At 38.9% G+C, this 11,469-nt stretch overlaps 1 protein-coding gene across 5 annotated transcripts in view; it reads right to left on the bottom strand.

Annotated features, from left to right (window-relative positions):
• Positions 1–3,756: 3,756 nt before the first annotated feature.
• adam15 (ADAM metallopeptidase domain 15) overlaps positions 3,757–11,469 on the bottom strand; it is a 35,796-nt gene continuing 28,083 nt past the window's right edge. The window contains exons 20-25 of one of the 5 annotated variants that reach the window (XM_052143519.1): positions 10,908–11,016; positions 8,735–8,800; positions 8,540–8,620; positions 6,848–6,916; positions 5,617–5,777; positions 3,757–5,491 (exon numbers count right to left, since the gene is read on the bottom strand). In XM_052143519.1, the coding sequence (XP_051999479.1) occupies positions 5,422–5,491; positions 5,617–5,777; positions 6,848–6,916; positions 8,540–8,620; positions 8,735–8,800; positions 10,908–11,016 (556 nt within the window). In that variant the 3' untranslated portion in view covers positions 3,757–5,421. Of the gene's footprint in view, positions 5,492–5,616; positions 5,778–6,847; positions 6,917–8,539; positions 8,621–8,734; positions 8,801–9,469; positions 9,573–10,907; positions 11,017–11,469 lie in introns of those variants that run through there. The other 4 variants (XM_052143520.1, XM_052143521.1, XM_052143523.1 and 1 more) reach the window with 4 other exon arrangements.

The raw sequence follows: 11,469 nt of genomic DNA, 5'->3' as shown, positions 1-11,469 counted from the left end.
TCATATTGTAATTATTAACTTTATAAATCACATTCTACCACCATAAAAGGATGAGCTGACACATCCCTTTATGATGTTGTTTTATGTCTTATTGTTACTATTGACAGTGACATCAACACTATATTTCACAAACAATCCTTAAATATGAACTTAGTATAATTGGAACCGCACATTAACATGAATAGAAAGCATAATAGAGAAAAGAGCATAACACACAAAGCACTTTGACTCTCGATGACAAACTCTCTATGTACCTTAGAAATTTCAATTATAAGTCTTATCTTACAATCAAATAAGTCTTACCTTAGTCTGCTATCTCAACACCTTAATGAGAACATAAAACTTTAGAAAAACTATTTTCAATGTTATCTTTATTTCCTATATGTCACCTGAATCAGTCTGGAGTAAAAATCTAATTCTTAGCTGAGAGTTAAAGGGATAATTCACTCAAAAAAAATACTTATTTACTCACCCTCATGCCATCCCAGGTGTGCATGACTTTCTTTCTTCTGCTGAACACAAATTATAAAATTTTAAAAGAATATATCAGCTCTGTAGGTCCATACAATGCAAGTGAATTGTGACCATAATTCTGAAGCTCAAAAAGGACATGAAGGCAGCATAAAAGTGATCCATAAGACTCCAGTGGTTAAATCAATATCTTCAGAAGAGATATGATAGGTGTGGATGAGAAACAGTTTAATATTTAAGTAATTTTTTTCTGTAAATCTCCACGTTAACATTCTTATTTTGTTTTTGGCGATTTGCATTATTTGTGCATATCGCCACCTACTGGGCAGGGAGGAGAATTTAAAGTTAAAAAAGGACTTGGGTTTTCTTACCCACTTTTATCATATCACTTCTGAAGATATTAATTGAACCACTAGTCAAATGGATTTCTTTTATGTGGCTTGTATGTGCTTTTTGTAGCTTCAACATTTTTGAACCCATTCACTTGCATTGTATGGACCTACAGAGCTGAAATATTCTTCTAAAAATCTTTGTTTGTATTCAGCAGAAAGAAAAGTCATATACATCTGGGATGGCATGAGGGTGGGTAAATGAAGAGAGAATTTTCATTATTCGGTGAATTATTACTTTAAAAGGTCTTTCAAGTACAATTTTCAATTCAAATCAGTCTCTGCTCTCTAAACAGTGAATATCTGTCTCTTATACAGACCTCAGCACAGACTCTAAAGTTTACACATTCAAAAATAACCTCAGACAGAATTTGCATGTTCCGCCCCCGGACATACGGGTATAAAGGGAAGTGGGCGTGCGTCTGTCAGTCAGGTTTTTGCACTGAAGAGCTGAGAATAAGGTACGGCCATTTACAGTGGTAGGTCTAGTGTCGTGGCAAAGGGGACACAACGTCTCGTTCCCTCCATCAGGGAACTGAGGTTACAACGGTAACCATAATGTTCCTCTTCTGTCACTCACTCGACGTTGTGTCGAATGTAGTGACACAAGGGGTCCCATTTCAAAGCGCCATGCACTAGATCATGTTACTTGAACGTGCTAGAAGCAACTGTATCGTCCGCACGTAGCCCTCCACATCACCCCCAGAAAAAGGTATCATATACAGAACTTAGGTTCCCAGCATCCCTAAGGGGGGAACAGGCGCTACACGGCCATCATGGGAGCAAGCCAGCCAGCCATGGCCTTTTCTCTCTCTAATTTTTTAAAGTGGCTGGCTAAAAACGCTATGAAATGAAGATGATCTTTCCCGATCCTATTCTTTCAAGGGGAAAAGACCCTGTGGAGACCACATCCTGCCAAGACTAGGGGGAGGTGATATGTGGTGATATTGACACATGGGTTGTCAAGCCACACGTGGGAGTGGCACAGTGGCAGGTCCTAACTGATGAGGAAGGAGCTCTACAAACACAGCGACCGGGGGCAGTGGGACTGCCCAAGGGAGACTCAGGTTTGCCGACACCACCCGGTCGGTTGTTCCATATTACCTAGTTCTACCGGCTCAGACCTGACAAAACACGGGACAAGACCTACTCAACCCTGAGATTGTAGAATCTCACAAAGGTGTTGGGTGTTGCTCAGCCCGCTGCTTTGCAGATGTCTGCTAGGGAGGTGCCATTGGCCAGTGCCCACGAGGATGCCACACTTCTCGTCGAGTGTGCTCGAACACGCAAGGGGTGGGCGTGGCCTATGTCTGGTAGGCCAGAGAGATAGTGTTAACGACCCAGTGAGCTAACCTCTGTTTGGAGACGGCGTTCCCTTTCCGCCGTCCGCCGAAGCAGACAAAGAGCTGCTCAGAACATCTAAAGCTAAATAGATATGCAAAGCACGTACCGGACACAGCAACAAAAAGGCTGGGTCTGCCCCCTCCCGGGGCAGCGCATACAGGTTCACGACCTGATCCCTGAAGGGGGTCGTAGGAACCTTGGGCATGTAGCCCAGTCGCGGTCTTAGGATGACGTGAGTATCTGCCAGACCGAACTCCAGGCAAGTGTCGCTGACAGAAAACACTTGCAGATCCCAAACCCTCTTGATGGAAGCAAGCGCTATCAGGAGGGCTGTCTTCAAGGAGAGGGTCTTGAGCTCAACTGAGTCAAGCGGCTCAAAGAGGGTTCTCTGAAGGCCCAAAAGGACCATTGAGAGATCCCAGGAGGATTCAGCCTCCGGGCGCCTCTAAGGAACCTGATAATCCAGTCATGCTTACCCAAGGATTTACCGTCCACTGCGTCATGGTGGGCTGCGATAGCGGCTACATACACCTTCAAGGTGGAGGGGGACAGCCTTCAATCTAACCTCTCTTGCAGGAATGATAGCACAGACCAAACTGCGCATCTCTGTGGGACTTCAGACCGGGAAGAACACCAATTTGCAAACAAGTGCCATTTTAGGGCGTAATTGGTCTGGATTGGTTGATCGTGTCTACGACTGCAGGTGGTAGGTCACTCAGATCTCCTGCATCCTGTCCAGGGGCCAGACGTGGAGGTTCCAGAGGTCTGGGCTCCGTCCCTGGGAAAGAAGGTCCTTCCTCAGGGGAATTTTACAGGGAGGTGGTGTCGCGAGGAGAGCGAGATCCGAGAACCAAGTCCGAGTGGGCCAGTAAGGGGCCACTAAGGTGACTTGTTCCTCATTCTCCCTGATCTTGGACAGCACCAGTGCAAGAAGGCTCACTGGGGGAAACGCGTACATGCAAAACACCAATCTGATCACACTTGTAACAAAGCTTGTCATGCTTTTCAAAACCAAACTAACCGTGTTTCCCTTGGTTAGTTTGTTAGCATTTGCATGTATTGTTTAAGAGTTAGCTTGTTTATTTTTATGTTAATAAAGCTGCATTTTGATCCTCATTCCTCACCTGCCTCGTCTTCTTTCAATTGAGTCATTTTATCAGTATGTTCATTCTGTAGCAAACAATGCAAGTTTCAAATTAACCTTAAATGTGTTGAATATTTTGTTTTTCAGTACTCTTAAGTCACATTTAATACACTTACATTGCCTGATCAAAATTACTGTAAATTCATATGCCTGTAACATGTGTAAGATGTGATCAGAAATGACAAGAGTGTGATGCTGGACTGACGTTCTCTGTCAATTTTGACAGTACAGAGTATGCTTACAAGACGTGATACTGTAATAATTGTGTAACAAGTACAGTAATGTACACTGTAATGTAATTTACTGTACCATACTGCACTGTACTATTGCAGTACAGTATAAATGAAATGACAGTTTACCTTTTCAGATATCATTAATAAGACAATCAAATCTCCATTCATTCAACTGTAAAAATAGATCCCACGTTTATTGCATTAAAAATATGGCATATTTCAAAATACACTTAAATACAAATACAAATACCTTTCTCGGTGCTTTGAGTGAAGAGGTGTACATCTTCCAATCAGCCAGTATTTCCTGCAGCAGCATTTGTAATCACAATTTGCAATCTGATTTTTTTCTTGACACCGATATAAAACACAGACTTTACAAAGGCTATATGTGTGTGTAATGCAAATGTATGTAATGAGATGTCAAATGGAATTTACTGGACAGAAGTTCTGTCTTTAAACTAATAGGCATTTACAGCTGGAGAAAGTAAAAGTGCATTTAGTAATTTTTCTCTTATTATAATAAAGTTGTACACAGAATAAAAGGATTATTTCGAGTTCAATACAAGTTAAGCTCAACGATAAAAATTTTGACTTGCCCCTCCTTTTCTGGGTTACAGTGAGGCACTTACAATGGATGTAAATGTGGCCAATATTTGAACGTTAAAATACTCACTTTTTCAAAAGTATAGCCACAAGACATGAACAATATGCGAGTTAACATGATTTTAGTGTGATAAAATCACTTATTACCCTTTTCTGTGTAAAGTTATAGCCAATTTCACAATTTAAACCCAGCAAAAATTGGCCCCATTCACTTCCATTTTAAGTGCCTCAATGTAACCTCGATTTTTGCTTTTTTAAAGAAAAGGACGGATGATTCTAAAAAAAATTTTGTCGCAAGTAATATTATGCCACAAATGCTGTCAATTGAGCTTAACTTGTAATGAACCCGAAATATTCCTTTAAAGAGTACTTTAAAAAAAAAAAAAATCAAATACACTCCATTGTATTTGTGAACACGAGTCCAGTGACATCTGTAGGATAATAAAGCTGATTTTACAGGGAACATATCACCTTATGGGGGCCAACATGATGAAATCAGATGACCAGCTGAATACTACTCGTTTATCTCTGTATTTTCTTTCATGGAATAAATGAATCATGGCTAACTGCAAATTGGGAGTTTCTACAATGGCATTGGCATCTTTTGTGTGATGCAGTATCCATTTTGCTAAGTGTCAGTATAAGCCAAGATGATTGTCATATAGGCTAGTGAACATAAATGAAAAATTTGTGAGTGCACCTTTGAGAAGATTCCAAAATTCTGTTTTGGTGTGAGCTTTCTAAATAATCGTAGATGACATGGTGTCTAGCTGATTAATTAGGCACCAAAGAGATTCTCTAGGAAAGATCAGTTCATTAATAGGCAGGCAATCGAGCATGCATACAGCATCTCAGAAGAAGAAATCAAGATTCCTTCCATCAAGGCATCATCTGGTCATATCCTAATTCCATGCTTTGAACTGCTTCTGAATCACATTTTAAAATGGCATACCCTTTGTATTCACTCTTAAAAAAGAAAAATAATATCAATAATATCTTTTCACCATTATTGGAGTCTGTAATGTAAATGTCTGTAAATGGCCCATTGAGCCTCAGAGTAAGTTCGAAGTTTATGTTCTGATTGAGATGCAGAGCAAGAGAGGGGTCCCTGCAATTGTCAAGGTTTCACATTGCAGAACCAAGTCCACTCTCTGGGTCAGTGCAAATAGAAATGTGCAAATCTACATCACACAGTATCCCACAGCAAAGGAACACCGGACCAATGTTTCCTTACTGGCTATACTGGGTGAGGAGCATGGGGTTTCCCTGGATGCTGTTGTCTCCGAAGAGGTGGATGGGGAGCAGGTCTGTACAGATTAAAAACATCATCATCGAATCAAACTATATAACATTTTTCAATCATAGACAATATTTAATTCAAATCATTCATTTTCATGAAAACAGACCCAGGCAAAAGCATCAGTTTTCCCACCTGGCAGGAGCGGCAGCTGACTTAAGGCTATGTGAGTAAGAGGATGATAAAGATGCAGCAGTTCCCACATGCCCCAGCTGTGGGTGTGGAGGAGGAGGGTGGGATGAAGGATCCACAGGCAGTGGTTTCTTGGGAACAGGAGGTTTAGGGGGAACAGGGTTCTGAAACATGAGAGGTGATTCAGGAGAGTCAGTATGGAATTTCTGATTGTTTCATTTCCATCAAATAAGTTTTTTTTTTTTACTTGATAATACAAATAAATGTAATATATATATATATATATTTTTTTTATAATATACAAAATAATAATAATTAAATAATAAATCAAATATGTATTTAAACATTCATTTGTGCAGTTTCTTCAGGTTCTTGTGCAATTTCATTACAACTGCCTCTGGCTTTTACAAATGTTCTGGTGTAATTTATTCTAATATATAATGTTTACTCTTTCCAATTTCATGTATTTATTGTAATAGATATGGTTTATATTGTGTATATTGTTTATAAAGAATACATTGTAATGTCCCTTATCTATCTATCATCCATCTATCTATCTGTCAGTCTATCCATCCATCCATCTATCTATCTGTCAGTCTATCATCCATCTATCTATCTATCTGTCTGTCAGTCCATCCATCCATCCATCTATCTATCTCTCTGTCAGTCTATCCATCCATCCATCTATCTATCTGTCAGTCTATCATCCATCTATCTATCTATCTGTCTGTCAGTCCATCCATCCATCCATCTATCTGTCAGTCCATCCATCCATCCATCTATCTATCTGTCAGTCTATCCATCCATCCATCTATCTATCTGTCAGTCTATCATCCATCTATCTATCTATCTGTCTGTCTGTCTATCCATCCATCCATCTATCTATCTGTCAGTCAGTCTATCCATCCATCCATCCATCTATCTATCTATCCATCTATCGGTCAGTCCATCCATCCATCTATCTATCTGTCAGTCTATCCATCCATCTATCTATCTGTCAGTCTATCCATCCATTTATCCATCCATCTATCAATCTATCTATCTGTCTATCCATCTATCTATCAGTCTATCCATCCATCAGTCAGTCTATCCATCCATCAGTCAGTCTATCCATCTATAATCCATCCAACTATCCATCCATCCATCCATCCATCCATCCATCCATGTATCTGGAAGAGCTGATTAGTGTTGTTGATAGAGGGCTACAATACAGTTTACACGCCTGTGGTGATACCTGTCGGTCAGAGAGGACAGGGTCAGGGGGAAGGGGCTTTCTTGGTGCAGCCGGTCGTGCTCCTGTGGGCTGGAGGTACAGTCGAAGATGCAGCCATGTGACAGAGAAAAGATGAGACTATCTTGCTGACCCATTTTATTAAAATCTGATTCCTATAATTTAACTACCACTAATCCACCTTGATTCCACAAACAATCACAAGATTCATCTGTCCAAGACCAAATCACAGAATCTGAATCACAGGCCATGCACTGCACAGAGCAACTGATTCCTCTGATTCATTCAATCAAACATGTTTGTTTTCACCATAAAGAGAGACTGGGAGAGTTAAAGGGGTGTACAACATTCCTGTCCAAAATAATAATTTGTGTGTAAAAAAAAAAATCATTATGCACTACAACATTTTTTTTCTTAATCAGTATTTTTGTCTTGTTGTCCAGTAAAAATATGTAAACATCCTTAAAACAAGATACATTTACTTGAGAAGCAAAATGACTAATTATTAAAGTGATAGTTCAAACTAAAATTCTCTCATCATTTACTCACCCTCATATTACTTTTTTTTTCTGCTGAACAAAGATTTTTAGAAGAATATCACGGCTCTACAGGTCCTCACCATGCAATTGAACGGTGACCAAACCTTTCAAGCTCGAAAAATCATAATAGCATAAAAGTAGTCCATATGATTATATCTTTATCTTCACAAGCAATATGAGAAGTGTGGTTTAGAAACAGAGCAATATTGAAGTCTGTTTTTTTCTATAAATTGATCTCCATGTCCTGTAGGTAGTGATATGCATGAAATATGTGAATTGCCAAAAACAAAAGAAGAGGAATGTGATAATGGATATTTATAGTAAAAATGACTTGAATATTGATCTATTTCTCACCCTCACTTCTGGTGATATGGACTTAACCACTGGACTCTTCTGGATTACTTTTATGCTGTCTTTATGTCTTTTTGAAGCTTCTAAATGTTGGTACCTATTCACTTACATTGTGAGGAACAACTGATCTGAAATATTCTTCTAAAAATCTTTGTTTGTGTTCAGCAAAAGAAAGAAAGTCATGCACATCTGGAATGGCATTTGGATGAGTAAATGATGAGAGAAATTCCATTTTTGGGTGAACTATCACTTTTATCTTGTTTTCAGTTTCAGTCTTGAACGACTTTTTTTTTTTTTTTTAAGCTTTTTAACGAATCAGTTGAATCATTTTGTCACCACCTATTGGCATGAAGATGTAATTTATAAAAACAGATTAAATCGGTGCACAAAATTAACACTGAACAATTAATAAAAATTCCCACAACTATATGAAAGCTGTAAACACATCTTATCCAATCAGATTTAAAGACAGCAGCTAGATAAATAGATGTATAGATGAAGTCACACATATCCACTTGTTCTCACTTAGCCTCAACTGTGTACCAGGTGACTACAATCCAGAGGAACCATCAGCTCGTCCACATGCACAGAAACCACGACTCACAAAACACTTATCTTACAGTTAATCCTAATGACAGTGGACACAAGCACACTTCTACATGCAAAACCACACAAAGACACAGACCATGACTAGGAACATAGAGTGAGTGTGAAAAGGAGATTCTTTGGGTCAAGATGGACATACAGACATAAATTAAAAGAGCAGCTATGAACAAGTCAAACTTGCAGCAAGTGCTCCTTCTACCTTGCATTGCATCTTGCTCTCTGAGGGGGTGGGGTCAGGAGGGAGGGGCTTGGTGGGAGGAGCAGGCCAATGGCCTGCCAACTGAAGAACCAGACAGTGCAACAAGAATAGCGTTGGTTTGTGTTTAACACATGCTAATGACAACAAAGATTCATATCTCTATTCCTGTTCTATTTAAACAGCGATGAGATTTACCTGAGCAGGTTTAGAAACAGGATCAGGTGGAAGAGGTTTAGTTGGAGCAGCAGGCCTGTGCTGAACCTGACAACAGGACAAAGGTGTGTTGCAGAAGTAGGGACATGCAGGTTAAAATAGGAAAAGTTAGTTAGCTGTTAGCTACGAGGTTCCAACTCTTTTCAAGGCACAATTTTCCAGGACATTTTATATGCCCAACAAGTGTAATATTTAATAAAACATACATGCATCCATTTAAATCTAGCTTTTATTCTGTCATTTCTGTGTGCTTTTCTCTCTTTAAGGATTTCTCTGCATGGTCCAGTGTGATCATTAATCCCTGTAAAGGTGTGATTTAATTAAATACATATATTTTATAGACAGTAAGTGCTGCACACTTCATAGTGCTCTGCTCTGTTATCTCACACACACAAGAGCACGCGTGATTATTATGATGTGTTTTTGGTGTATGAGTGGCCTGCTTAACACATTCACTTTGAAGCAAGCATCACTTGCAGCTTATATATTTATTCCATTAAATCAAAGACTTTTGCAGTTTAATTATCACACTAGGACACATCGCAATTTTTATTTGATTAATTGTGCATTCAAACATTCATTTTCCTCAAAATATGTCATATTCCATGACATTCCGTTTTTTATAGCTAACATTATTTTTATGACTAGATATTGTGATTCTGTCTGTGTTTTCTGCATACATGTCTCTGATCATTTAATTATTGAAAATGAACTTACATCATGAGGAGTGAAGGCCTAATCACCATGCTACCAACTCAGGGTGTGAATTCGTTTTACAAAATCAGTGGTCCGACCGTCATCGTTGTCTCAAGTTAATAATCTAAATGTTTAAACAACAGCCATGTTGGAACAGAAAAATCTTATTTTGTACTATATTAATACAAATAAAAAGCAGAGATGACAGCAGTTGAGCAGAGAATGTACGTGACAGGGATTCATCCATGACAGTTAGCTGTTGACGTGGTTTCACAATGTGCAGCCACCGGCAGTGACAAAACAATGTGAACTTGTGTTTGACTCTTATTCTTATTCCTGATCATTACCATATTTTTGTGCACGTAACAAAAACCTTGTTAACAACAGTCAAACAGTTCTAATATACGGAAATATTTTCCAGGACAAAAAAAAATATTTTTTTTTTTCTGTGATTTTTCTATGACTGGAAAATTGCATTGTAAAATTCCAGGTTTTCAAGGATGTGTGGAAACCATGTTTTAGGCATGACTGCACACAACATCTTTAAGTGTAGTGTTGTATGTTGTGATAGCAGCAGAAGCTAAGGCTCACAGACAGATCTGACTCCATATATTTGATTGACTACAGTTACTGTTACGTGCTGGCATTTGTTTGTTTACATTTAGTAGGAATTCATGCAGGGAGGCTTGGACAGAGGAGAAACTTGTGTTACATACATAGAACAAACCATACTGAAAGGTTCAGCTTATACCAGCATACATTTCCATGCTGGTCCAAGCTGGTAGTATTGGTCTAGCAGATGGACCAGCACAGCCATACTGCTCACCAGCAAAAATTAAACAGAGCTAGTGACTCTGGTCAGCCAGCATCACTTGAAAGACCTTTCACATGATGCTGGTTGAACAAATAAGTCTTGGTGCTAAAGCTTGTCAAGAAGCCTTGATTGGGCACCAGCACACCATAATTTAAAACACAACATATGCTGGTGATCAACTAAGCTGGTCTTTTTAGAAGGGAAAGCATTTCATTATTTTATTTTAGTATACTGAGGAAATTTGAAATGTATCAGATGTTCCAACTTTGTGCTTACAAAAGGTGAAAAGGCAGGATTGTGACCTCTATAACCCAGTGTTTCACCCCTCAGTAGCTTTATGATAAAAACTTGACCATCTTAATCAAGAATCTGTCTCGGTCCTAGTTACTGATGATGTGCCACAACAAACCATGGCACAAATTTTTACATTTCACGGAACATTTATCTGCCAATGTTCATTCTCTAAGCAGAGTGAACCTCATAAATGTACAGAAATCCTACACCACATTATAGAAGATTGTGCTCCAGTAATCATATTATTCTTTTACTCAATCTGTCAATCTGGAGCTGCTCTGTTTTGCTGTAGAGAACATATTTACTCTGTTAGAAGTGGTGGCCTCTTCCCTGATAATGTGTGTACTGTACCTTGCTGACAGTCTGTGTAAGAGGGATGTCATTCTGCTGGGGCCACTGGTATTGGAGTGGCTGCACCTGATCTCCATTTCGAGCATTTGTAAGCTCTATGGCAGGTGTCCTGTGGCAAAATTACAATGTAATCACAATATTAGAGAGCATTTTAATTAATAGCCAGACATAAAAAAAAAAATAATAATTCTAACTTCACTTAAAGGGATAATTCACCCAAAATTAAAACTTCTGTCATTAAAGGGGGCCTGGGTAGCTCAGCGAGTAAAGACGGTTTACTACCACCCCTGGAGTTCACAAGTTCAAATCCCATAGTGTGCTGAGTGACTCCAGCCAGGTCTCATAATTAAAACCAAATTGGCCCGGTTGCTAGGGAAGGTAGGAAAACTACTCCTGTGTTCAAAGTTCGTTGAAGAGTCATACGCAAGTAAATAAAGTCAGAATTTCATTCTTGGGTGAACTACACCTTTAAACATTCAACAAATATTAAACATACATCATCATAAGAAGTGGATATAATGTGTGAATAAAACCTGAGATTTCTTCACACAAAGTGAGTTTA

Source organism: Xyrauchen texanus, chromosome 15, assembly GCF_025860055.1.
Source record: "Xyrauchen texanus isolate HMW12.3.18 chromosome 15, RBS_HiC_50CHRs, whole genome shotgun sequence".
Lineage (NCBI taxonomy): Eukaryota > Metazoa > Chordata > Actinopteri > Cypriniformes > Catostomidae > Xyrauchen > Xyrauchen texanus.
The sequence above is the reverse complement of the archived record's forward strand: the minus strand, read 5'-3'. Positions and strand labels throughout refer to the sequence as shown.